This window comes from Manis pentadactyla, chromosome 14, assembly GCF_030020395.1.
Source record: "Manis pentadactyla isolate mManPen7 chromosome 14, mManPen7.hap1, whole genome shotgun sequence".
Taxonomy (NCBI): domain Eukaryota; kingdom Metazoa; phylum Chordata; class Mammalia; order Pholidota; family Manidae; genus Manis; species Manis pentadactyla.
Genome location: NC_080032.1, coordinates 5,011,231 through 5,039,225, shown reverse-complemented (window position 1 = coordinate 5,039,225; position 27,995 = coordinate 5,011,231). Strand labels below are relative to the sequence as shown.

Sequence of the window (27,995 nt, the reverse complement as noted above, 5' to 3'; positions counted from 1 at the left end):
GAAACTAAGTCACTTACCTGGCTCTAATTTTGGTTTAGTAACTGCAGAAAAAAAGGCTTGTAAAACAGTAACAAAGGGCCCATTTCATTAATATATAAAGAGTTCTTGAAAATCAGTAAGGACCAATAATCCAAAATGGATGAGTAGAAACTACTCAGAAGAAATTAAAATGACTAACATGATATCACAGTCAATCTCATAATAAATAAAACACGGTAGTATTTTTCACCTACTGAAAATCAAATATGAAACAGTTCAGTAACATAGTGTTAAAAACACCTGAAAAAGTAAGTCTAAGATTGAGAGTGTGGACTGGTCTTTGAAGGGTAGTAGCTATTAAAACTTAAAGACACTGCAAACACTTTGATCAAGGAATCAAGGAATTGTTTCTAGGAATTTATCCTATGGCTGGACTCCCACATATGTACAAAGATGTATGTGTAAAGCATTATTTGCAATAACAAAAGACTGGAAACCACCTAAATGCCCACCAATAAGGCATGGGTAGGTAAACTGTGGGACAACCAGGTGGTAGGAGTATTATGCAGCTATTAAAAAGGATGCTTGAATTCTAAAACATTCTCAAAATATACTCTTAAGTGAAAAATAAAGCAAGAGGTCACAGCACATGTCCTTTGTGCATACCTTGGTGCACTAACTACTAAATGGGCAGAGACCCTTTGGAGGGACACATGCAGGATAAGGAACAGTGGCTGCTGTGGGGCAGTGCCAGGACATCTGGGTAGGAGGGAGTTTCCCTTTCACCGCAAACCCCTTGGTACCATGTGAATTGATCACGGATTACATCTACTATTCTGTCTATAAAGTATCCACAGAAAGACGGCAGGCAATGCCGGGCTCCCAGGATCTGGAGCCACTGGAAGAAGACACGTACCATGGACCCAGCTCCCCCCCAACCTAGCCAATTCTCAATGGGAAGTCCCCACTGCCTGCCCATGCCCCTTGAGAACCAGCATCTGCTATACCCCTCTAGCCCTGAGAACTGCCCTCTACAGCATCTGTTCAGGCCAACCCTGTTGTTCAGTTCCCCTGCACGTAACAGGGAATCAGGGAAATACAAAAGGAACCAAAGCTCAGAGGGTCTGTGTGATGTGCCGAAGCCACCCAGTCAGCAGCTGGCTGTTCTGAGAGGGGTGGTGGGAGTAGGGTGAGGACCAGAGGGCCTGGGTGTGGAGTAGAGTGAGGGGCGCTGTCTCTGTGCAGGACAGAGCAAATGGGGTAGGGCTGGGTCCGAGGTGGCAAGGAGGGGCAGAGGGGCCCTCGGAGGCCTTAGGTGGCCAGCCACGTCCTGCCCATGGGGTAGGCCTCTGTCTCACAAAGAATGTCAAGGCTGGAAGGACAATGAAAACTCAACACTGGCCAAACTTCTTGTTTTTTAAGCAGTAGACCCAGCTTCACTCAGAATCTCCTGCCTGGTGCCCGGGACCAGACAGGGGCATGTGAAGCTGCTCTAGGGGAAGCAGGGTCCTGGGCCTGGGGCACCCTCGCCACTGCCTGCCCCAGAACACTGGGGACTCCAGAGAACATGCCAAGCTTGTCCATGCCTTTCCCCACAGATGGGAAAGCCGGTGACTGGAGAGGACAGTGACTGGCCAGAAGTCGCTGGGCAAGCACAGCCCCACTCCCAAGTCTGGCTCACTCTTGACTGCACCACCCTGCCTGCCCTCTGAGGATGCCGCAGACCCGTGGTCCTGGGAACGCCCGCCCAGGGGGTCCATGCGCACGCCTTCAGTGAAAAGCAGCGGCAGCAAGCAGCCTCGGAAATCAACAAGGCAAAGTACTCACGTTGAAGAAATTGGTCTTGTTCCTCTCACAGAAGAGCCCCTGTGCTGGCATGTGCTGCAGCTGTTGCCACGGGATACTGCTGCCTAGCAACACGTCGCGGGCCCACTGGAGGTTCTGGGGAAACAAGAAGTAGGTTGGAAGTGAGTGTGTGGGCAGCTCACGGCGCCCACGGGGAAGCGAGGCAGTCCCCTCCTTCCTGGCTGCACTGGCAACGCAGTGACAAGCAGCAGCTCCTGCAGACATCGATCCCGCAGCCCCAGGCAGCTCTGGCTGCTGGCTTTGATCATCTGGCTGTGGGGTGCATTTCGGGAATGGATTTCTTGCCTGGCACAGCTGACTTAGGAAAGTGTGGCCTCAGACTGCCAAGCAGAGCACACACAGGGACCCCTCACCCTGACCAACCTTGCAAAGCTGCTGCATGGACCCAGAGCTCCACCTCCTGTCCAGGGGACCCCCAGTAGCCCAAACGGTTAGCCCTGGCTTCTCGTCAGGATGTGAGCGGTGCTACTTATCACAGCCAGTAACAGAGCCGCCCTAGGCTTGGGAGGGCAAGACTCTGCAGGACGCCAGGGGTCTGAGTGCTTGAGGGGAGGGGACTCTGCCCGCAGTGCTCAGGCCAGTACTCTCTGGGCAATGGTGTCTCTTGGGGGAACCCAGGCCCAGAGGGCCTGACAGGGCAGGAACAAGGGATAGGGGCATAGGGGGAGAGGCCGGGCGTGGGTCTGGCTGTCCTGCCCTTCTCACTGGCCCAGAGAGCAGCCCTGCCTGACCAGGGCCTGACCTGCCACCTTCCCCTCTCAGCTCTTTACCTGGTGGCTCCGGAGGACAGGACCAGCGCTAAGCAGAGCTATTCCACAGGGGAGAAGCCAGCAGGGGCAGGGCTGGACCTGGAGCCTGGGGCTGCACACCCCCAGCCCCTCGTCTTTCCCACGGTGCCTGTGCTCCTGGTCGTCAGCCCTCCTTCCCCGACCTCCACCTCCCCACCCCTACCCTTGGGGTCAGGCATTCACACTTCATGTCCCAATTGCTGTGAACACCCTTTATTAGCCTGCAAGCTAGGCCCACCTGCTTATTATTAGTCAGATGACTTGTGAAACAGTCCCCTTCATCACAACTTTAGGCAAAAGTACAAATCCCAGCTCCCCAGCTTGCTGGCTAGGGGCCCCCACTGGCCTGCCTCTGGGCCTCTGTTCCCACCTCTGCACAGAGGGACATGCCCCAGAGGCTGCCCTGCACCCAGCACCAGGTGGGCCCCTGCAGCTGCGTGGGGCTGAGGCACAGGAATGAGGGTCCCTCTGGGATGGGGCAGGAGAGGTTTCAAGAATGCATCTCCTGGATGACACACTCCCAGTAGACAAAGTTAGCTGTTCTGTAGATGCCTGAGGGAGGGAGTCATCTCCTGAGGGAAGCCCGGACGATGAAGACTGGCATCGATTCCAAGGTCAGTTTCTACAGGGACACGGCCTGGCTCTGAGGTGGCTGAAGGCTAAGGATCCATAAAGTCAAGGCTGCCCCTACCCAGCAGGGCTGCAGCCCAGCCTGGTCAGAGCAGGCTCAGTGTGGGGCTGGGGGCTACGGGGCTGTGGGCAGCCCAGCACACCAGGAGAGCAGGGGCCAGCTCTGGTGGGAGGAGAGGGGGCGTGCTGCCCACGCCCCCTGGGTGGCAGGCTGCGCCCACTCGTGCTCGGGTGGCTAGCTCTTGCTCAGAGCCTGCCTCGGGCCCAGATTTCCACTCAGACACATCTCAAGAGTGGAGGTCAGGAACAGACTGAGACTGCCTATCCTATGGACTCCAACCCGACAGTGAGGGCAGCCCGAGGATTCCCACCGCGGACCACGTTAGGAGCTGCTCGCCCTGAGGCCAGCGGCTGTCAAGGAGTGGCAGGCGCGGCTGCATCTCCTGAGACACTTTTTCTCCAGAACTCACAGGCCTTTCCAGGGCCTTTGGGACGGACGCCACAGCCTTTCACGGAGAGTGGCGAGGCTTTCTGCTGCCTGAGGCGCCTCCTCTCTGCCCCCACATGACGGGAAGCACAGTGGGCAGAGGAGAAGGGTCCTCGACCTCAACCAGAAGCGCCTACACCACCGATCAGAAGCAGAGGGCCTGCTCCACTCCACACTCACAGAGACTGAACTGACCGTCTAGTCCCAGCCTTCACCTTTTGAGCTCCAGTGCCCCAGGAGGATCACCATGCAGTTCCTGTTAAAATGCCCCAGCAGTGCCCAGGAGTCTGGCTCAGAGAACCCACATCCCAGATCAGTCCGTTAAGTAAGAAGTCTCCTGAGGCCAGTTACATACAAGTCCAGCCCCGGCCTGATGCCCCCTCTCCCCACCACCCTACCTGCTCCTGCCCCCACAACCCTCCCCCACAGCCAGAGGAGGGGAGTGGGACTGGGGGCGGTGCGGGGGAGGTCCACAGCAGAGACACTGAGCACACAGGGTCAGACATGCTTCATTACAAGGAATAAAATCCACCTCAGATGAGCGTATGCTGGCTCTTCAGAGCCCCAGAAAGAGAAGGTGAAGCCTACCTCCAGCAGGGAGGGTCACAGCCCAGGGAGCCCACAAGAGCGGCTCATGACCTGTGTCAGTGCTTGGCCATGATCTCTTGTCTCAGTGCCACTTGGCCCAAAGTCTCTCCTAAGGGAGATCAGAGCGGCTCAGTTCAGGCAGGTGGCCAATGCCAGTCTAATCAGCCCTGGCAGGAACCTCACAGAAGGGGGCATGATATGGAAGGTCAGTACCTGCACTTCGAGTATGCCAGGTGGGGTCCCCTGCCCATGACCATGGCAGCAGGGCACCAAGGAGGCGCACCGCAGCTCTGGTCTGAATAGGTCAAGAGGTTCCCGGAGAAGTGACACCTAAGCTGTGGTGTGCACACAGCTGGCACGGGGTTGGAGGGCTTACTGGCAAGAACCCAAATAAGCAGGGCAGCCTGGGCCCTGCTAAGGAGCTGGAGGACTCCTGAGGTGGCCTCTGGGAGGCCAGTGGGGAGCCGGGGTGCTGTGAGGCTGGGGAGGACCTGCTCCATGCGTCGTGGGGCTGCCCAGGGACCCTGAGTCTGTGCATGCTCTTACCCTCCTCTGGGACCCCAGGCCAAGCTCTCCTCTAGCCAGGTGACCCCGGGAAGCCCAGGACACAGGCCTGACCTATACTGGGCAGGAGGCCTAAGACAACTTACTCCAGAGCCATGACCCTAAAGCCTCTTCTGGGGCTACTTTGGGACACTCCTTTGTAAGTGTCCAGGCGACCCCATTAAGTAGCAGTGGTTTGGCAGGGGGTGTGGGGATACAAGGCTTGAAGAAGCATCTCCACAGTGGCCATCGTTTTCATAAAAACACTAAGAAAATAAAACCCAACAACAATGTCCATGTGGCTAGGGGCCCATGAGAGCGAGCAGCAGGGGGCCAGGGTGGGGGAACTAACAGACCCCACCTCCCTGAGCCAGGTGCCCGACCCAGGCCCTGGCGGCTGTGGGTCAGTAACACACATCCTTCTACAGTTTCCATTTTTGCCACCACGCTGCAGCTTCTCAGGGACACACGCACCAAGGTGGCCTTTCTGGGCTGGTCGGCTGGGCAGAGCATTGAGGACCGGGGAGGGAGGAGGCTGGTCCTCCGGCTCTCGGGGGACCTCAGAAGAGCGCAGAAAGCCCTGGCCTGCCAAGCCCGATTGGGACTGTCAATTAGCCTCCTGCAGACCCGGCCGTGGCACGCAGGGCTCCCAGCCATCTCCCAGTCCCGCCAGAGAGAGGCGATCAAGGGCTAAGGCACAAGGCATCCACGGTGGGCTTCAGCTAATTCACGTCCTGGGCCCCAGGTGGGAGCTGACAGGGACAAGGACACCTGCCTGGGGAAATGACAGGTGCCAGGCTGGTGGAGTGAGGGGAGGGCAGACGGGCTGGGCCCCTGCCGGGTCTCTTTGAGGGGCAGGGGAAGCGAACTAGCCTGCCCAGCTGCCCTGCAGAGCCTGCCCTGCAGCCTCACGCTGAGGCAAGATCTGATGCCACACGGGCTGAGCCATGACTCTTCACTCTGCGTAATGGCCAATTTACCAACTAGGACATGGAGGCTCAGAGAAGTTCAAGAACTGGGTCAACGTCCCAGAGCCAGAGAGTGGCAGAGCCAGACATGCGCTGCAGTCCAGGCCAGGGGGACTCCCCGGCCTGGGCTCTTCCGCTCCCCCTACAGGGTGGGCAAGTCACTTTACAAATCTGCCCGGGTGTGGACTGTATGCTCAGAGCAGAGCTGGCCGCCGGGGGCAGCTCCCACTGCAGAAGTCTCAGGCCTCAGGCAGCCCCTTCCTAGGCCTCCTGCAACCCATCACCGGCCACTGGCCTGGAGCCTCTGGCTTACCACACCTTTGGGAATGGAAGAAACACCAGAGCTGCCTGCCAGATAATAGCCCTATTCTTCTGGGATCCCTGGGGCCCTGAGGCTTGTGCACCAACCGCATTCAAACAGGGGGCAGGATGCACTGAGTGCCCTCAAGAGAGGGCAGAGGGGTCCTGAAGACAGGCGGGAAGAAGGGTTCCCAGAAGCACAGAGCACCCTGATGTCCTCTGCCACCTGTCACCTGGACATCACTGTGCCAGCACGAGGCAGAGGGACTCTTGTAGTCCTCTGCTTCCTGGCCTCATCTCCTCAGAGCAAGGGCCAGCTCCACACCTGTTTACCCATGCACAGGCACCTGTCTCCTCCCCTCTCCCCCTGTGCACAGCTCTGCAGCCACAGTGGCCTCTGACACCACCTTCATCCCTGCAGGGGTCTCAGCCTGGCGCCATTCCATCCCACCCCCACATACCACCTACTACTGTCCCTGTAGCCCCATGGCCACCTTAAATAGCCTGACTTGCCAACAGTGTTGCTCTCTGCCCCCGTTTGTCTGGAAGCCCCCTGAGGGCAGGGACACCATTGGACTTCTTCACTGAGGGCTCCTAAGGGGCTAGACCAGCATGGGGTCCATGGGGATGTGACAGATATTTGGGGAAAGAATGAAAGGAAGACGGGCAAGGCGTGGTGAGCCTGAAGAGAACAAGCAGCCCCAAAGACGGGGGTCGGGGGTGGTGGTGCCAGGGGCACGTGGCAGAGAGGCGCTGGAAGTACAGGCGGGGCCTTGCAGAGAAGCGGGATGCTGGAGGAGGTGGTGCTGGGGACAGAGCCTCCCCTCTGGGGAGCTGTGGGGAAAAGGGACTGCTCGGGAGCACACGTGCGGCGGGAGACTGGAGCATGAAGTCTGTCTCTTTAAAACACCCTTTACTATTCTTTCTCCAAAACAGTAATTCAGAAGCCCCAGGCTTGCCTCTCAGTTCCCCATGAAGGGATGGAGTGGTACACGTGTAAGTTCTGGTGAAGGAAAAACTAAATGTGTGCCTACAGCACTGGAGAGTCAGAACCTCTTGGGGCCTTGGCTGCCCAGGGGAGGATGCGAGCTATTGTGCGGCTTTAGCAAGAAGCTGGACATCCACCTGCCTGCCTGGTAAAGGATCTGGGCCAGAAGGCCTCAGTCCACTCCTTCTGGAAAGTAAAAGCAGAGTAAAGATCTGAGCCCTAGAGGCCCTCATCAGCCTGGCTACCATGAAGGCAGAGTCCAAGTCCCGCCACTTCCTCGCCAAGGGGTTCCAGACCAGCTGTTGTCTCCTCTGAGCCTCAGTTTCCTGCTTGCCCTTCCAGGCAGGGTGCTATGAGAAGCAGCACTGGGGTGCTGGGCCTAGGCCGGGCCATCTCAGTGCTCCACTGGACTCTGCTTCTTGGCCTGTTTCTCTTCAGACATCGAGTGGCCTGTGAGGACCAGAGAGAGCATCCTCCTAGATGGGACTGAGCAATAACCACAACACAAAGTGGGTCAGAGGGGTCAGTAACACATTTAAGAGGCCCCCCAAGAGGAAACTAGTTCTGGAAAGCACAGTGTTTGCAAACGCTGGTGTCCATGCAGGGGGCACGAGGCTCTGGCACGTCCAATCCCTCGGCCCCAAGGACCGCCGGCAGGGCATGGCTTCTCAGGCACGTCCAGGCCCAGCACCACCCAGGCGCCTGAAAGGAAAGGCCCAAGTCTTCTTTATTCTGGTGGTCCTAGTGGGTGTGAAATGGTAGCTCAATGTGGTTTTCATCTGCATTTCCCTGATGGTTAATGGTGTTGAGCACCTTCTCCTGCACTTATCGGCCATTGTATATCTTTAGAGAACTGTCTGTTCAGATTCTTTGCCCATTTCTACAATAGGCTGTCTTTTAATTATCAAGCTGAAAGAGTTCTTCATATATTCTAGATTCAGGTCCCTTACCACATATATGACTTGTAAATACTTCTCCCATCTGTGAACTGTCTTTTCACTTTGATAGTGCCCTCTGAAGCACAAAGTTTTTTATTTTGATGGAGTCCAGCTTATCTTTTTGGTCACCTGTGCTTTTGGTGTCGTATCAAAGAAACTGTTCCCTAATCCCAGGTCATGAGTATTTACACGTATGTTTTCTTCTAACAGTCTTGTAAGATTAGCTCTGAAATTTAGGTCTTTGACCCATTTTGAGTTAATTTGTGTACATGCTATAAGACAGGGGTCGAACTTCATCCTTTTGCACATGGATATCCAGTTATCCCAGCAACATTTGTTGAAGAGATTGTCCTTCCCCCACTAAAGTATCTTGGTACCCCTGTTGAAAATCAATTGACTACAGATGTATGCGTTTACTTCTGGACTCCCAATTCTATTCCATCACTCTACGTAGCTATCCTCAGGCCACCACTAGACTGTTTTGGTTTTTAAGTGTGGTACAAAACACACAACATAAAATTTACCATCTTAACCATTTTTAAGTGTACAGTGCAGAAGTGGTAAGTATATACACAAGTTGTGCAACAGATCTCCAGAATTTTTTCATTTTGCAAACTGAAATTCTATACCTGTTCGATAACAAATAATTTCCCCCTCTCCCCAGGCCCTGGCACCCACGATTTTGCTTTCTGTCTCTATGGTTTTGACTACTTTAGATATCTCAATGTCATGAAATCATACAGTATATGTCTTTTTATGTCTGGCTTCTTTCACTAAGCATAACGTCCTCACAGTTCACCCATGTTGTAGCATGTCAGAATTTCCTTCCTTTTTAAGACTAAATAATATCCACACTGTTTTAATTACTATAGATTTGTAGTAAATTTTGAAATTGGGAAATTGGGAAGTGTGAGTCCTTCATGTTTCTTCTTTTTCAAGATTGGCTCCAGAGGTCATCCTATAACCCATTCTGTCCTAGACCCCTTGTCGCAGGAAGTGGGGGGAGCTCAATTCTGCAACTGAGACAGAGGCCGTGGGGAGTCAGAGCAGGGGTGCCCGTGCCTCAGCCTTCCTCCCAGATCCCATCGGTGAAGGCCAGAACCCTCAGGACGAAAGATATCCCGACACCACGTGGTCTCTTCTCCTGGGCTCCTCACATGGGCTCAAGGAGCCAGGTTTTTACGGGCAGGAACTGACAATCCAGGGCTCAAAATCCTGAGGACTGTGATCGCAGAGACTTTAAGTGATGTAATACTAGACTTAGGGACCCTGTGGCCACTGGCATGAGCGATCTTCCCTACGGGGTGGAGAGTACGAGGGGTCCTGCTTCCTCCGATGCTCCCGGCCCTCAGGGGAGGCCAGCAGGAGGCTTGCCTTGGGGGGCCCAGGGGCTGGCCAGTTTGCAGCAAAGGTGACGCTGTGCAGGAAGGTGGCCTTAGGTAGGCGCCAAGGGGCTCCTGGACAGACCCAACCCTCGGAGGACCTGGCGGTGGGGCTCGGAGCCATGCGGGATGATGACACTGAGGAAAGGGCCCTGGGTTCCTGGTGCGAAGCTTAGCGGGAGGGGAGAGAGGAGAGAAGACTCTTGGCTGAGGGGCAGGGCGTGCCATGCTGAGCACATGATGTACTGTGGCCACAGTGACTCTATGCGAGCATCACGGGAGAAGAGCCCTGAGCTCTGAGAGACCCCACGCAGAGCCAGGACCTGAGCCCAGGTGAGGCAGGCTTCAGAATCCCCACTCTCCCCTTCACCCCAATCCCTGCTGCCAGCAGCTGAGTGACGAGCGCCCTGTACTCTGAGGGCAGTTTCTCTGCAGGGGCCTAGGAGGCTCTGAGCTGAGCAGAGCTCCACCTGGGGGACTGTGGAAGACCCGGGGGACCTACAGTCAACCCACACAGCCCCTGGGGCCTCTCTGAAGACACAGGCGAGGATGCCCCTGCCCTTGGCCACGGAGCCATGAGACTGCAGCAGGAAAATGCTACTGCCAACCCCATAGGCAGATTTTCTGAAGAAATGTGCTGCTGTTAAATACACACAGCGGGAAGTGTTTGTTACCAAACAGCTGTGTTTGGCAAGCAGTCGCTGCTCGCCAGCTAATTGTTCCACATTAGTCACTGAGAGTACTAGTGGTGTCCCCATTTCTGTGGACAAGCTGACACCCCAGCCTGTGTAGAGCCACGCCCAGTCCCCAGGACAGTGGTTTGCCCAGAGAGGGTCAGCCTTAACTCAGGCTCTCAATGCAGCGAGCCATGCAGGTTCAGGCAACAACTGCTGCTCAGCAAAGGGGTCTGAGTGAAATAGAACAAAGCAGCTGGTGGAGCCCCACCTGGCGCCCTCACATAACAGTGCATAAGAAAGGTGGTCTCTCTTGGAATCCAACCTGGGATTGCAACTAACAGAAGAACCAGGAGAAGCCAAGTGTGATGGCTGTCGCGGGGGTGTTCTGGGACACGGACATCCACGGTGCAGACAGCCAAGGCAGCCTCCGCTCCACTTCTGGGATGGCTGGGTCGGCTGGGCCCACCCACCCCAAAGACCATCGCAGGATGACCTAAATGACCTGGAAACAAATGCACATTCATGGAAAGAGCAAAATGGAAAACTGTGGGCGTGGGTGTTCTAACAGTGTTGGGGGGAAGGGCAGTGGAGCCACTGGGCCTGGGTGAGGCTGCCTGGGCCAATGCCAGACTGTTACCCACCCCTGTGCAACCCTGAGCCAGGTGCCCAGATGTAAAGTAGAGAGGATGTGGTCCCCACATCCTGGATATGAAGTACCTGGAGGTTGGGAAGTAATAGTTAACAGTATGTATACACAGAGCTAGGAAGAAATAAACACATGAAGTATTTGTGGATATCCCCTCTCCAATTTTAATGGATATGAATACAGTTTTCCACTTTTAAAAACCTCACCCACTGAGGGGATGGTTGTGGTAACAGCAGCCTGCACCTGGCACTGTGTGGAGCCCTTTACAAGCACTGGCTCCTTCGCACTCAGATCAAAGCCAATGGGGGCTGGGCACCAGGCACTCTCTGGGCCTGCCTGCAACTCTCCCTTCAACCAGCCCTGCACTGTGCCCCCCTTTCCATAGAGGAGGGTCTCTCATACACATTCTGCATCCCACATTCCACCTCAGCATCTGCTTCTGGAGAGGGCAACCTGCCACCATGCGGGGAAGGTTTGGGCTCGGCACAGAAAGCTCTGGGTCCTGCTCAGAGCTGACCGCAGCTGGCTGGGGCTGCATGGCTTACTGGGGGACCATCGGAAGAGGGAAGGTCAGGATGACGGTTGTTAGTGCCCTTCCACCCCTTCCGCTGAGACCCGGGAGTGCTCCTGTGCTGGCGTCTGCAGCTCTCAGAGGAGGAATGTTCCAAAGCAGCACTGGAGCACGGGGAGGGGGGGCAAGTGGGGGCACATCAACGTGATTGTGATATGATCATGACCCTGAAGACTGCTGCCGAGGGGTGTGTCATTAGAACCCAGGTGTGCCTCAGTCCAGAAGACCCAGGGCACCGGAGGTTAGGGCCCACGGTGAAGTGCAGGCTGGGCAGGGGAGCAGGCCCAGCTCAGGTGCGGCCCAGCAGCAGTGACGGGCAGAAGTGGCCAGGTAAGCCAAACGCCCTGCAACAGCGACAAAGGCCCAGATGAGATCCCTTGCCTCCACAGGCCTGCCGACCCTGGCCTCACTGTTCTTCTCTGCAAAAGTCAACCAAGTATGTGAGCATGCTAGGCAGTTACTGCAGGGGCAGGGCACTTATCTGTGCCTAGTCCCCAAACAGAATTCTGCCAGGCAACAACTTCCCATCACATAACCTGCACCAAGCCAGGGTTTCTCTCTCTGGCCAACTGCCCTTCCTGGTTTTTCAACATCCCACACAGGCTGCTGAGGGGAGGGAGCAGGGAGCCTCTGGGAGACGGAAGTTCCTGAGCCCAGGCCTTACTGAGCCACGGGGAGGTGGACAAAAGCAGGGACCACAGTCAGATTCCGAAGTCCGTCCCCGTCTGCCCTGGCCCTCTCTGCCCTCGCCCACACTGGCGCTGCCGCCTCAAGAAGGCCACATGCCCGGGCCGCTGGCCTAGTCTGGGCGCTCTCCCTCTCGTCCAGCCTGCCACTGACCCCTCCACCATGGCCGTCTTACAGGCTCAGCATGATGGGAACCCTCACAGAGCCACAGCAGCACCCCATTCCTGTGTGTACCCCATTATCTTCTCTGTGGCATTTGTCACAGTGGGACTTGCCTCGTTCGTTTGCTCCGTTCATGATTTTCATCTGCTTTCCCCTTAGAACGTAGCTCCATGGGGCAGAGCCACGACCAGGTCACTGCCTCCCCAGCGCCTCCGGGCAAGTGAGGAGTGACTGGATGATCTCCTAAGAGGCCACACTTTCCCTGCAAGTGCTAAATGCCAGCAGAGCTCTGGCCAGGAAGCCGCTGGGAGCCCTTAAGCCTGGGGCACAGCTCCTGAGAATCCCTACATCATCTGCTTTCCAACAGAATTGGAGGAGGCTGTCAGCACCCGACCCCCATGCAGCAGAGGCTGTGATGGCAGCTCTGGCAGCTGCGCCCAAGGGGAGAGCCCAAAGGCCTCGGCGAGATTCTGCCAGGGGGCAGGGCCTGGGGCAAGCAAGGCCCTGGGGGGTGGGCTGGATGGGTGTCAGGGCATCTGGAAGACGTGTGTGCCAGGCCACACTGAGGAAGACAGGCGAACAACAAGGGTGAGGAGCAGCAGTGGAATACGAGCTGCTACCCCAGCCTCCCAAGCTAGAGTGACGAGCCTACTGGCTCTCATCCATCACCCCACAGCCAGTACCCAAGTCTGTGGTCCCACTGTGGAACACATCGGATTCTCCCTCCCTCCCTCACTGCAACCTGTGACCCTCACCATCTTTTGCCTGGAAAGCTGGGCCATTCTTTGTACCCCCTGCCCACTTCTCTCCTCTCCCAACACCCCACCCGCACCCACAAACTGCAACCCAAGACCTTCAGCAGCTGCAGTGTGTCTGTTCTGCTGTCAGACCTCGAAGATGCCTGCAGGCAATGGGAGGAGCACACCTTCCCTTGCCCCACGTGGCCCGGCAGCCCACTCACCTGGTGGGTCCTGCTGTAGGTGTAGAGGAAGGCCAGCCGGTAGAGGCTCTTGTAGTGCTGGGGGAAGCGGCTGAGACACAGGCGGAAGGCGGCGATGCACTGCTCTGTGAGGAACTGGCGCTGCTCCTCTGCGCCAGCCGGCAGCCCCTGGGGGAAGGCTGCTGGCTCCCCCGTAGCGTCCCCTCTCTTCCTTCCGTCCCCCAGGGTGGGTGCAGATGCTGGGGGTTTGACAGGGATGCAGGCAGAGGTCGCGGGGTCTGCAGGAGGCTTCTGGCTGCCTTGCTCCGTGGCCCGGAAGCCTTCCGTGCTCTCCAAGGACTCCTCTGTTTTTCCCACTGTTGAGAAGGAAAAGCGAGTCACCTTGGCTGTAGGCCCTGCACCTATGGTGGTCTGCTACCAGCAACAAAGGCACCTCAGTGAGGCAACTGGCATAGGTGGATCTGTGCCCTTGCTGGACGGGCCCTGGGCCCAGCAGACCCAGCAGTGGGAGGCCTGGGGCCTGCTCTGCCCCCACTGGCTGAGGGCTCTCTAGCCTACTGGTCTCCCCTGTGCAACGTCCCAGCTGAGGGGCCCTGGGGCTGCAGAAAGCAGAGGCTAGGAGCAGGGCTCTGACTGGCAGACAAGGCTGTCCTGCCTCCCAGGCCTGCACAGGCGCCTGCGGAAGCAGTCCCCAGAGGGGAAGCCACCACCACCACGCACTGAAACAGCTGGGGCGGTGCGCAAAGGACTGCACCTGCTCTGCCCCGCAGCCCCTCAGCCCTCAGCCCACCCAGCGTCCCTCTCCAGGGCTCTGCTGCTGCTGTGTGGGAACCACGGGCTCACACTCGGGCCCTCCCGATGCGAGCCCAGTACTGGACCCACAGGCCTGCAGAAGGAGGAGACTACCCAAGAGGAAGGGGGCAGGGTCAGGTGGCTCGTGGGCACCCAGCTGTTTGGCACCACCTGCCTGGAGGGGGCATCAACTCTGAAGCCCTTCTGCCACTGTGGGTTGAGCCCATCCCTGCCTACTGCAGCAGCAGCCAGGAAGGCTCGGGACTGCTAGGCAGGGCAGAGTGGGCAAGGGCCACAGCCCCGAGTTCCCCCACACCAAGTCCCAGCAAAGCCGTGAGGTTATCAGGTTCGCGTCAAGCTTCCCCACTGTCGCTCTTCTTGCTAAGCATCTGAGTGATTACTCCCTGTGCCCTCCTGGGCTGCCAAGACAGAGCCAAGCTCCTTGGCAGAGCACGTGAGGCCACTGCGCACAGTCCTGCCGACCCTCCCAGCTCCCCTCCCGGCCTCACACCCATGACTAGCCACTGGGAACAGCTCACTCCGAGTCCTTGCCTTTCAGCTGTCGCTCCTTCTGGGCACGTTCCCTGCCCTCCTCCCCCTCCCTCTGCCTTGCTCACTTGCTCTCAGCTGTCAGAACTCTACGCAGTGTCACCTCCTCTCTCGGGCCTCCCCAGCCCCAGGGTGGCATCTGCAGAGCGCCTCCTGGACCCACCTGTCTGATGTCACAGGTCCCACAGCATTTATGCATGTGTCTCCCCTCCCCCATTGCCTAGCGCGGGGCTTGACCGCTCCTGCCATTTGCAGCTGACTGAATGACTGAGTGGCAGGTCACATCCTATCACTATGCCCTCCTCTCCCAGGGGCTCAGGAAACCACTTAGGTCCCCCACACACCCACTCACACACTCACAGCCCCACAACGGCAACCGGGATCCTGCTTAGCGCTGGCCCCATCTTGTAGCAATACCATCGCTCTACTCAAAAATATGCCATGCTTCTAATTCAAAGGACACATTTCAAATCTGGCCCAACAAATACAGTCTGAATGATGACTCTGGGCCCAGCCTTGTGCTAAACACAAGAAGACAGGGAAATGGATGAGGACATGGGCCTCCAAGGGGTTCAAATAAGGTGCTACACACTCAAATGCAGACACACAGGAAAATACTTCTTAGGGAAAGTGGGAAGAGGGTAAAGAATTCATCCAAAGAATGTTCAAGAATGCATGTGTAAAGACACATGAAGAGCGGAAAGAAAGAAAAACAAGTGATGCTAGAAGGAGTTAAAAACCTAGTTGCTCAGGGATCTGGGTGGCCTGAAGAGGCCCAGGAAAGATGGGTGACATGCCTCACCCACAGTGTCCACTGCCACTGATGAATGAGCCTAAAAGGTCACGTCAGTGGACGGCAGAGGGTCAGAGATGTTGCTAAGCCCACACAACGCCTCCTAGCCACGATGCCCAGTGCTAATCCTGGCAGCATGTAGGTGGGAGGACCTCCTCCTCCTGAGAAGAAGCATGCTGAATGAACACTCTGGCCAGGCTGGCCCAGTAGAGTGCCTGCTTCTGGCAATGAGGACTGGCCTAGGATGCCCCCGGTGCACGGGCCGGGAGAGCAGCACCCAGGAGCCATGGGACCCACCTTACTCCACCTCCCAACCAGCCCCACTCTGCTCTGTGCTAGGGCCTCAGGCATGATCAGGAAGGGGTAGGTGCAGCCACAGGATGGCAGTCCCTGGATAGGTGCCTGGTGCCTGTAACCAGCATCCTCAGCCCAATTCCTGCCATGGGCCCAGCTGGCAGGAAGGGCCCAGGTCAGGCCCCTGTGTCCACGGCCTGGACCACACAGGTTGTTAACCATTCTGCTGCCTTAGAGTAATAGAACGGGCTCGTGTGTAGGTGGTGAAACTGTAGGTAGCTTTATTCTCTATTGAAAAAATAAATATTTACTGTTACATCCACATTTTAGACATTTTTTTAAGCTCTGATCCCTGAAAAGGTGAGCTTCAACTAGTTACTCCTCACCTATGGGGAAACCTCTTTCCTAGAAGCACCTTGGCCCAACCCAGAGTGGCGAATTAAAGAAGGGAGATAAGTCCTTGGGAAGCAGGACAGCCTCTGCCTGCTGGACACTGTAGATGGGATGCACCCCAGTGCCAGGCAGAGTGGCCATCACACCCATTCCTGCTTCCCCTTGGCACAGACCTGGGCCCTGTCATGTCCTGCTATTCAACAATGGGCACAAAATCTCAGAGTGAACAGTGCGGCTGTGCAAAGAGCAGCAGGCCAGTGGCAGGGCTGCCCCGGAGGGTGTTCCCGGAGGGCTGGGGTGTTGGGCACACTCAGGGCTGGCCTAGCGCCACACCCTGGCTTTCTGCCTGGGGCTGAAACCTGCTGAAGCCCTGGTGGCCAGGGCTGCTAGCCACTGGAGACCCAGAGGAGTGCGTGCCAGAGACTGCCACTGGCCAGGGCATGGGCTCAGAACACATTCCCTACTCTCCCGACAGGAAGCTCACCAACTTCACCACTGTGGTTACCGGGAAAAGCCAGGCTTAGAGGTGAAGAATGTGTCCACAGAAGCAAAACGCTTCCTTTTAAGCCCACTGGCTACTGAGGTAACATAGGTCCTATCCTAACTTTCTCTACTTTCTTCCCTTCTGCTCAACACACTGTCTGCTTAGTTGGCTTGGAGTGGAAGGCGCGAAGAGGTGGGATGTCCCTCGTGTGTCTGGGAAGCCCTGCACAAGCTGGGCTGTACCACAGCCGACCCTCTCTCAGCTCAGTGCCACTCCCGGCATCCCCCACTTCCCAGCAAGGTGGAGAGAGGCCATGACACCCACAGCACTGGCGGCATTGCAACACCCACAGAAGTTCACCGCTTTTTGGGCCACACAGCACAGACAACAGGCCTACTCATCCAATAGTACAAATAATCTTATTTTTAAGACTGGATGTGAACAACAGTTGCTGTGTTAGCAGATTGAGAGTACAGGTTCCTTCTTCCTTCCCTTTCTAAACCCTCTACAGGGTGTTTGTATCAGCTGGTTTGGGATTGGGATAGCCTAAGAACTACCTGGTGAGAAAGTGGGGCCCTGGGCTCTCCCTCAACAGAGGAGCAGGACAGGCAAATCCATGGCTCCCGTTCTGTGCGCCCTTACCTGACTCTAATGGGGACACCTTTTCCAGCCTCCGAGGCATGCAGCCTCAGCCCCTTTTAAGGCCGGCTAGGGGAGGCTGGCAGGGAGCAGAGGGCCTGGAGAGGCTTTCCCTAGCGGGAATGGCTCTGGCCCCACGGCCACGCCCACACGTGAGCTCCTGAACCTTAACTCTCCCATCCAGGGCCTGTGCAGTGCCTCCCTGGGGCTAGACCCAGGCCCCTGGGGTGGGCAGGCTATGACCAGCCCCACCTGCCCCTTACCTCCCTCCTGGAGAGGGAGCACAGGGTAGCGTATAAGGCTGCAGACTGACTGCAGGCACAGTGCTGGCCTCCCTGAAGCTCGGGCTCTTCACCTGTGAAGCAAGAGGTCACAGCGCTTTCCCCTAGGGTGGCTGAGGGGACCACAGAGTTAAACAGTGCCTGGCACCACACCACGGAACGTGAGTCTGGGCAGTGGTTGGTACTGTGTGCCCTGGTGGTTGGAATTGGGTGCCTGTGTGCCCTGGTGCTGACCAGAGGGAGAAAGCTTTCAAAATCCATGGCTGGCAGACCAGCCACAGCCTCTGTGCCATGCCAGGGGTGCCCAGCCTGCCTGTGGTCTTTCAGCAAGCCCAGGTGTGCAGCCCTGCCCACGGATTTCCACAAAGGGGGTCTGGGGCCCCACAGGAGCTGAGCATACCCTGGGATTAGATCAGGACCCCCTGTCAAAAAGTTTCTTTTTCCCTAAAGGCCTGATGTGATTCAGACTAAAAAGAAAACACATTTGTGACATTCAGGACCCTAAGACTTTTAATAACCACTTATCAAGAAAAAAAATCCAGGGTGCTCACACGGCAGACATGCTTTCCCACACTGGGCTGTGGTGGGGTCGAACGACACACATACTGTGTACCAGGCATCATGCGAGCACCTTCCTGAGCCCGCGTCCTTCACCACTGCCCAGACCGCCACAGGACATCACAGCGGATCCAATTCACCAAGTCAGGTCTTCATACCTCTTTCCTCTGTGACCCCCTGGAGGTCTTTACTGGTCAGTCCTGCTTGGGAACTGGGAACAGGAGGCTTCTTCTCCGCATAGGGCTTCCGGGAGCCCTCCAATGAGCTGGCGGGCTCGTTAAAGAAGTCCTGCGTCGAGCTGGAGTCCGAGAGTGCAACGGCAGTGCTATCCTGGCTGCGTTCTGAGGGGAGAAGGAGGGAGAGAGAGTGGCAGCATGAGCCCATACTGCCCCCAACGTGCAGGGGCCTCCCCAGGTTAGTCTCCCTACAGAGGAGACGGCCTGAGCACAGCCACTTGGACACTGCTGAGCCCAACCTGTCCTGGAGGCCACTGAGCCACTTGCCAAAGGCATCAATCTCCATGGTCAAATTTCTGGGGGTTTCCCAAACAGTGGTGTTCTTATGTCTAAAATTGGCTGGGGATGGGGGTGCTCATTTGCAGTATTTACAGATTTCTGTGATGTAAATACTCCCAGCACGGCTGATTTCAAGCTACCAATGTGATGTTGCTGCATATGGAATTGCAGAGATCACAGCAGTATACCATTATATACTATTTACACCATATAGATATAATAATAGGCATGCATAATTGAAGTGGGTAAGAATTCGGCAAAATTTTAACCATTTGCTAAAGGCCAAGTGTGGTCCAAAGTGAAAGAACAGATCCCTGGGATTTGCAGACCCAGGGAAGGTTGGTACCCAGTCACTGGCTCCTCTCCAGACCTCCACAAGGGCTCCTGAGAAAGACCAGGGGCAGGGCCTGGAGAGGCGGGGTGGCTGTGGCTGTGGGGACTCTTGAGGCCCCATGGGACCTTTTCTCTACAGAACAAAAACCTGACACCAGCTGGGCAGCAAATCCACAGCAGCTGGGGGAAGGGAAAAGAGAAACCTCCCCTGGGGGACGAAAAGCCCCACCCCTGGGCCACAGGGCCACAGCCCACCTCAGCCGAGGCTGGGTCAAGATAACAGAGCACCAACCCAGCCCACGCCCAGGGGCTAGCAAGCGCAAGGAAACCACAAAGGGCAAAGTGGTCGCCACAGGACACGGGGCAGGTCCACCACAGGACACAGGGCAGGTCCACCACGGGACACAGGGCAGGTCCGCCACAGGACACAGGGCAGCCACAGGGAGAGAGACTCACAAAAGGCCTGAAGCTGATGGGGGAAACGGAACATTGAGAAAATCTGGTAGCAAACGTGCCCTCACTCTAAGGCACCGTCACAGGAATCCGGAGCCAGCGGAACACTGAAGGTAACCCCAGCAACAGAAAAACCAACCCCCACGCAACCATGCAAGCCAGACATCTTTGAAATGCTGAAGGAAAAAAGAAGCCGCCCCAGAACCCTGTGTTCCATGACAGTGCCTCTCGAAACTGAAGAAATAAGTAAGAGTTTTTTCAAGAGTTAGTAAATGAGAGGATTCCTTACTATCAGATCTGAGGTACAAGAAATACTTAAGTTCTTCAGGCAGAACGACTTGAAACCAGATAGACACTTGGATCTACAAAAAGAAATGAAGTTCCTTGTAAGTGGTTAAAGATAAATATAAAAGAAGTTCTTTTTCTCATTTTAAGTTTCTCTTAAAAATTATTGGCTACCATCTGAAGCAAAGTAGTTGCAATGCATTGTGAGTTTACAGTATACATAAAAGTACAATGAATGAAAAAAGCACAAGAGGTGGGAGGTTCTTGCACTGAACATGAAGCAGCGTATTATTTGAAGGTGGACGGTGATCACTTAAAGAGGCATGTTGTTAGGAACCCTAAGGCAGTCACTACAATTTTTAAAAAAAGAGATAAAACCACAAACCAATAGTAGAGATAAAATGCAAGTGTTTAACAATAAAGCTTTGTTTTGTCTTGTACTTTGTATACCTGAGGGTGAAGCTCAGTCCGGGAATCCAGAGCGCTAAATTCAAGTTCCTCTTGTGCCACTCACTAGCGGTGTGACCCTCGCCAGGTTAAGTCCCTTCCCCACCCATAAACTGCCACCACATATCATCTCAGCGAGGTCCATGCCACAGTGACTTCTGGGGACACAGGGAGAGAGGCAGACACGGCCCCCAAGACCCTCCAACCCTTTGCTCAGCTATCTTAAAAACCTGGCATTGGATGGTGCGTTAGGGCTACCAGGCAATTACTGAGGACCCACGGGGAGGGCCGACGAGCTATCTGGTGGACAAACTTGCAACAAAATGTAGTTGTTTCAACATCAAAAGCTGGAGATCCCAGCTGCCTGAATTCAAACTCTGCTCTGTCACTTACTAGGTCAGAGAGCTTATGCAATTTCCATAATTTCTTTACACTTAGGGCACTAAAATTGTGAAAATACAAGTGTCTACTTCATAGAATTGTTATGAAAATTAAATAGGTTAATACACATAAGTACTTGAAACAGGGCCTACACAGTAAGGGTTCATGAAATGTCAGCTCAATTATTAATATTATTATTTCAATGAATGCAGACCGATTCTTTCACTAACATCTCAAGCTTGACATTAGAGATTTCATGCTCAATGGGCAGAGTTTTGTTTATGCCCTACTGAAGATGATGCCTGAGGTGCACCTGTCCACGGGGTGGTAACCACATCTCACTAACACAACAGGCCCCTCTGCTGCTCTGGTGTCATTACCCATGTCAGATCAAAGACCAGGGTCTGGGGACAGAGCCCTCTCCGGCAGCCCCACAGTGCCTGCCACAGCCCTTCCTCCCCCGCTGTCTCTGGAATGTCCACCGCCCAGTACCTCGTGGGTCATGAGCATCAGCTAGGGTGATGGGACACGTGGTGGGTGTGAGACGCCTCAGTCACTGACACAGAAGCTCTGCAGCTCCCCAATGTGCGAGCGGGGACCTGCTGGACCCTCTGCCTCACACTCAGCAAGGGGCTCTCCCGACCTGCAAGGCCAGATCCCAGGATTCCACGACCACTGAATGGGGATTATGGGCAGGACTGCAGCCCCCACAAGGAGTCCCGAACCCAAGTTCCCGGTGTGAGGGGATCACTTCTCCCAGAGAAGAGGATGGGAAAGCTCATTTGCTGTCCATGTGGAAAGGGGACCCTTGGCTCCAGAAGCCGCACAGGGTCACTGCAGGAGCTCAGGACCCAGGAGTCCCAGACTTGCATTCCAGTCCCAGTCTGCCACTCAGGTTGCTCCAGGCCTCTACTTCCTGCTTCTTAGCATGTTTGTCATTGCTTTCCTTGCCTCTGTCCCAAACACATACACGGGGTGCTCACAGGGGCCCCGCCTAGCACCTGGCACATGGAGTGACAGCCCTGACCCATTCTGTTGTGGGTAAAATTGTAACATTTCCAGAATATCTTGTCTGGCTTTAGTGCATTTGCATATCCTCGGGGGTGGAGAGAAGTCCATCTCCATATCAATGGGTAATTACCTGGGCAACCGAGGGTGTGTCTGAACCTGAGAGGTTAATGGGAGGTCCTTGCTTGCTTATTTCTGCAGCGCAGGAGAGAGAGACAGCCCCACACTGCAGTCTGTAAGCACTAAGTAGGTTTTCAAATTTATTTCTCCCTTTGACTGATTTCGGTTTTAGAGGTATTTGCCCCGGGATTTCCTCTCCCCGGACTTACCCTGTCCTGCCACACCTTCTCTGGCCCTGACAAACAGAACACCGATGGCTCGGTAAGATGGCAGGCCGCCCCCCATAGGTTAGGAGGTCCTTCTGGACATCAGGCCCACGACGGCACTTCTCAGCCAGCACCCCGACCAGCTGAAACCCCCGCACAGCTGAGCAGCACATTGTGCAGCAAACCTCCCAGAAGCGAGCCCATCCGGGAGGGCCTCACAAGAACTGGCCTGCTGCCCAATGAGCTCACATGCTCACAAGCTGTTGGGCTTTGGGCCTGAAAGAATCACTAATTTGCTGGAATCCTAGTTGTGATCATTATAAGAACCAAGGACAGCCTTAAGCAAACGGGTATTTATTTCCAATGTGCTAATGCCCTGGCGATGCTGCCTGGGGAGGGATACTCCCCAGCACTAGAGTGCGCAGACATCACTGAATGCGCCAAGAATGCCTGGCCAGGAAAGGGCAGCGCTACACTTCAAAGGCATCTGCTCCCCTGAACAACTATGGGCAGGTGGCTGAGTTTTAAAATAACAGCCACAGCAGCAAAAGCCCTGGCACAGGAGCAGGACAAAGGCGAGCAAGCTACGGGACTAGCGGGGACGGGGGCAGTGACCATGCTTCCTCTGAGCCTCGCAGACAGGGACAAGGGCACCTAGAACAGCCACCCCTCTAAAAGGGCAGAGAGCAGAGGCCAACACGGGCTACACGTGGCGATTCTGGGCAGGCCGTGGCCTCGGGCATCATCACAGGCAGCTAAGGAGCCCTGAGGAAGGCGGATGCCAGGCAGGGAAGTGGAAAGGGTCTGGGGCCCCCACAAGGCGGCAGCGTGCAGCACCCCCTGGGCCAGAGCAGGAGAGGCAGGGCTGTGCACACTGAGGTGTTCCAGCTGGAACTGCGCCCATGCTTCACCAGGCCTGGGAAGCAGGCAGTAGAGGGATGCTTGAAAAGGTTCCTGCCACCTCTGAGGAAAAAGAGGACAAGTGCATTGCCGCAGTGAGAGCCACCAGCAGGGACTGGAATGCCTGGGGCCGAGCTTCTCTCTGATCCTTTCAGAGAAGATCAGCACAAGGATATCTGAAATAATCCCAATTTTAAGTACTATGAAGCAACTCAAAGTTTCACACCAAGAGACAAGTTAGATCAAAAGAAAAGTTACATCAGTATGGTGACAGAGAGAAACAAAGAAGCCCTTAAAGAATGACCCTACTGACCTGGGCAATGATGCCGGGCAATTCCTCCCTGAGCCACACTTCGCGCGCCTCCTGGCCAGCTGGCTTCAGCACCGGCTCAGGACCGCCGCGCACAGCCCGCACACGGCCAGCACATCCTGACAGGGGGGCATGGGAGCCTGCATGTGTGGGGGAGGTGGGGCAGCTCTGGCTCGGGGAACACATGCAGCTTCTTCCATGGGCTGTGAGCTGGACTTCCTTCCAGGCCTTGCTCTAGTCCCACCTCCTCCACAAAGCTGTCCCTGGATGTCACGGTCCTTACCTGGGACCCTGCAGACCAAGGGTCCAAATGGGCTGACATGGCTTTGTGTGACTGTGCACTCATGACCTGGGGGGCTTCCTCCCCATCCCGGCGCCCCAGGTGCAGGCCGGGCACAGCGGGACACCTCCGGGTTCTGGCCTGCGCTGACGCTCAGAGGAGAACCGGGCGGGTCTGCTGACGCTCTGCAGGCAAGGCTCCTGAGTCTGGAGGCAGTGACTCTTTGCTCTCTCACTCGCCTGGTGGAGGAAGGCCGGGTGGAGGCAGAGGCGGGCGGACCCGCTGCCACTCCGCCTCAGCCCTACCTGGAGGGGGTGGAGGAGCCTGGGCAGGGGCTTTTCCCAGCCCCTGGGCCTGAGGCAGAGGAGACAGACGGAAACCTCCTGTGTACAGGAGAGCCAGGCTTCCCACGGGGCTAAATGGGACCCCGGGGCCTGCCCACCACCCAGGCTCCTGAGGTCCTTAAGGAGCAGCCTGGAGGCCAACAGGAAAGGTGACGGGCATGAGTGAGTGGGCAGGCTACCTAGGTTGGCCCTGCTCTTCTTTCAGAATGTTCTTTTAAAAGTCTGCCCACACAAAACCTGCTCACACTAATATTCATGGCAAAGTTATAAATATTTCATTCTCTTACTGTTAACCTCTGAATGTTTCCGGTCAACGCCTCGGGGTCACTCTGGCCCCTCTGAACCCTCAGAGGGATGTCTGACTGGCAGCCAACTGCTGATGACACAGCCTGGTGCTAAGCCCTGGCAACCCTCCACTCCAAAGGTGGGACCCTCAGGGCCAACTACAAGGAACAAGAGCTGGGGACGCAGAGGGAACAGTATCTGACTTGGTGACAGAAGGTTGTCCCACTTGGTGGGAGAGCCGACTGTATTTCCAGGACTTTTTGCTCAGGTCTGACTCAGTTCAAATCCTCTCAGGATTCCTGCCAGCCTAGAAGAGTTCTTTAGTTATAAGACACGTTTCCTGATATGTTTTCTCCACTTGCTCCAGCAGTAGGGCTAGAAACAGCTCATAGTCTTTTATTCCATCAATTCAGTTCAGTGAAGATTTGAAGGAAAAGAGGTGGTTGTGCCATCAAAAATGGCAGCCACTCTGACTAGTCAGCACTGAAGAAATCACAAATGTTCTGCCAACTAGAAAACAACAGGTTTCCAAGAATAGTAAACTTGGGTGGAATCAGTGTTTTGAGAAACCTTCAAATGGACAAAATCCACCCCAGCTGGTCCCTGATGACCACCAGGAAAGGCCATGTCCACTGGGAGTGGGGCTTCTGTGTAGGATGGGGCACCTTCCTGGAGGTGGAGGAGACTGGTCACCCAAGAGAAGAGACACCAGAAACCAGGCGGCCCCTGTCATGGCAGCGGCAGGTGGGTAGTCTCAAGGGCATCACCGTGGCAGCTGGCCTCACCCTGTGACCTCCTGAGCACCCTGTGTTCAATCATGGCGCTGCCCTGCCAGGACACCAATGCTCAGAGCAGGGACAAGCCTTGGCCTCATGTGCATCTCTCACAGTGCGCCCCTCAGCCTGTATCACTCTGCTCCCCATGTGGGCACGGCACTGACCAGGGAGGCCCTGAGGCAGATTAAAGCATTTTCCTAACCAAAGGCAAGTACGCAGCCCCCTCTTGACATAAATGTCAGGGGAAGAGAAGCAACCATGTCAGGTGAGAGCCTGGTGCCCCCACAGGCTCCCAGGAAGGCTCTTCAAACAAAGGATGACTGGGAGAAAGAATCTGTCTTAAAAAGAGAGATGCTGTTGACCACATACTCTCTACAGCCAATAGGAAGGAGCCCTGCCCCCTGATTTGGGGTCTCACTGTTCTCCCAAGCCCCCTCCCCTCAAGGGCTCCTTTCTACTCACCCCAGTCGGCTCCGTATCCAATCGCCATAGGCATCTCCAACTTCCATGTCTTTATTGCCATTGCCCCTCACCTGAAATGGCCCTGCAGGTCTCTCTGGAGGCCCACTCCTCCAGGAAGTCCTCCCAGCCCACCAAGCTCCACAGCCAGCTTCACTGCACTCCCTCTTGGCATCAACCACAGCCCATGACACCACGTAGGGACACAGAGACTCAACCAGGCACCAGGGATCATGGTGCCCTCTTTCAGGCTTATCATAAAGCAGGCAATGCCATGACCAGCTATGAAAAACAAGTTTTTCAAAGGGCAAAACTATAGAAGAGAACAAAGGAGGTAACTGACTCTGTCCTTTGATAGCTTCCCTGCCCCAATGCCATGTCCACCCTGCAGGGGACATGCAGGACAACCTACGCTCCACTGGGAGCCTCTTTCACCTGAAGGTTTACTCACAGGAACACAGCTTGCCTACCATAAGCTGACCTCCCTTTGGCCCTGCAAAGGGAGGCTTATGAGCAGAGACCAGGCTGGGCCTGCCCTCCAGGACTGGCTGCCACAGAGCCCCTACCCTGAGCCTGAACACCATGGCTACAGACACAGGGCCCTCCTCAGAGCATCTGTCTACGGTGCACAATATTTCTTGCAAAGATAACATAGTATCTTAGAGTCTGTTGCCTTTGTTATTTTTTTTAAGCAAGAAAGAGCAAAGCAACGGAAATCCAGGACTGAGCCCCCTGCCAGGCAGGTGGGCAATGGGGAAAGGCCACCACTGCACCTGCAACTGGCCAGAACTGGGTAGCTGGGCCGTGGGCAGAAGCCAAGCACATCAAACACACACTCTCCAAATCACAGGACTAGCAGATTGGAGGTGCCCCTGGGCACAGGGAGCCGGACTGAGGGGTAAGCATGCGGTCTGTGCCGTCCCCTGAAGCGAGCCGTGACAGTGCAAGCAGAAAGACAAAGCCTGGAGAAGAGAGTGTGGTCAGGGCTAGGGGAAGCACGGGCAATATTGGTGGAGGCCGTGGGGGTGAGCAGGCAAGGATGAGCACAGGTGGGACACGACACAGATGATGACAGCACGGGGAGTGAGGATGGATGGCCCCAGGGCACCCCGGCTCTCCTGGAAGGCCCACACCCTACACCAGGAGGCTCGAGGCAGCCTCTGTTCATGCTGGAAGTGGGACATCCTGCAGCCATGGACACCAGCCCCCGTGGCGCCCACTCTTCTGACCCCCGGCTTGTCGTCTCTCTTCCTCCCCATCAGGGTGAACACCGACATGCCCCTGAGATCTTGGCTAAGCTCTGTCACCTCAGGAAGGTCTCCCACCAACCAAGAGGCTAGGATCGGTCTCTTTGGGGCAGTTTCAGTTGTACCCCAACCCCCAGCTGATTCACTGATTCACACCTGCCTTCCCTAAGAGCCTGCAGCAGAGACCAGGACTGTCCCGTATACCTGGCCCAGTGCTGATGGAACGTCTGGATGGGCATGGCCACAGACTGGCCGAAGAACCCTACAGAAGGCTCAGCCTCAGACTGACTATGAGGCAAGGCCACTAAGCTCTGAGGCCCTTTCTCCCTCCAGCATTCTGAGGTGACATGGAGCATGGCAGGCAGACACTGGGAGTCCTGGCCAGTCCAGCAAAGCCATGGGACACATCCTAAAGGTGGCAGAGCCAGGCCAAGTTATGGACCAAGGTGTTCTGTAATGGCCCTGCCACCAACAAATCTCCAGCAATGAGGGGCACATACACAGACCCATTCTCCGTCAGGTCAGGAAGCACAGGGCCCTTCAGCGTTAGCCTCACCCCTGCACCCCTGGCCTCAGGGGAAGGAGACTTAAATCCCAGTCCCCCTTGTCTCCTCCCCGACTAGCTAGGCAGCCCGGGATGAGTGTAAGTGCCCTCAGCTTGGCTTCCTCACAGGGAAACAGGCCAAGACTACAGAGTGACTGTTTAAGGAGGGGAACGTGCTACTACCACAGGCACCCAGCCTGGAGCCCAGCACAGAGCAAGTGCATGCTGCCAGGTGGTGGGGCCCAATTAGACACACACACACACACGTACAGACACACACACTTGCACACGAGTACACACATGCTTACACACTCCATGCAGGTGAGGGGTATAGATTTTGTTCAAAAATCTCATTATGCTGTGTTTGAACATTGATGGATGGTAAACAACAATCACTGGGAGCCCCTTGAAGATCACAACATGCCCCCTATTGACGTTTTTTCCAGGTCAAGGAGCTTCAGCTCTAGGGTTCAACTAGGGTTCAGCGCTGCAGGCAAATTCCCAGACGGATGGAAGGGAGAAGCTGGGCAGGCAGGGAGGGTGGCCAACAGCAGCAGCTCACATTTGGTTCATTCTCTGTCTCCGCCTCTCTGCTGGGCCAGGGGGCTCGGGTCAGCTATGGACACCCTCCCAGCTGCCCCAGAAGGGCCAGCTTTGACACCCGGCTGCGGTGGGGGTACAGAGCAACCTGAGAGCCAGTTCCAAGGGCTTTTTTTTTCTTTAGTCGGTAATTAACATTTTTCTTTTTTTTTATTTTGGCATCATTAATCTACAATTACATGAGCAACATTACGGTTACTAGACTCCCCCCATCATCAAGTCCCCACCACAAACCCCATTACAGTCACTGTCCATCAGCGTAGTAAGATGCTATAGAGTCACGACTTGTCTTCTCTGTGTTACACTGCCTCCCCGTGCCCACCCCCCCACATTATGTGTGCTAATCATAATGCCCATTTTTCCCCCTTATCCCTCCCTTCCCACCGACCCTCCCCAGCCCCTTTCCCTTTGGTAACTGTTAGTCCATTCTGGGGTTCTGTGAGTCTGCTGCTGTTTTGCTCCTTCAGTTTTTCTTTGTTCTCATACTCCACAGATGAGTGAAATCATTTGGTACTTGTCTCTCTCCCCACCTGGTTTATTTCACTGAGCATAATACTCTCTACCTCCACCCATGTTGTT

The 27,995-nt window shown here is 55.6% G+C and overlaps 1 protein-coding gene across 8 annotated transcripts in view; it reads right to left on the bottom strand.

Moving 5' to 3' along the window:
* CABIN1 (calcineurin binding protein 1) overlaps positions 1–27,995 on the bottom strand; it is a 157,193-nt gene that overhangs the window by 42,647 nt on the left and 86,551 nt on the right. For all 8 annotated transcript variants that reach the window (XR_008993846.1, XM_057492208.1, XM_057492206.1 and 5 more), the window contains 3 exons: positions 18,082–18,264; positions 13,162–13,496; positions 1,807–1,920 (listed from right to left, as the gene is read on the bottom strand). Coding sequence is in view for 7 of the 8 variants with exons in the window: in XM_057492208.1 (XP_057348191.1) it covers positions 1,807–1,920; positions 13,162–13,496; positions 18,082–18,264 (632 nt within the window). In the remaining variant the exon portion in view is untranslated. The remainder of the gene's footprint in view (positions 1–1,806; positions 1,921–13,161; positions 13,497–18,081; positions 18,265–27,995) is intronic.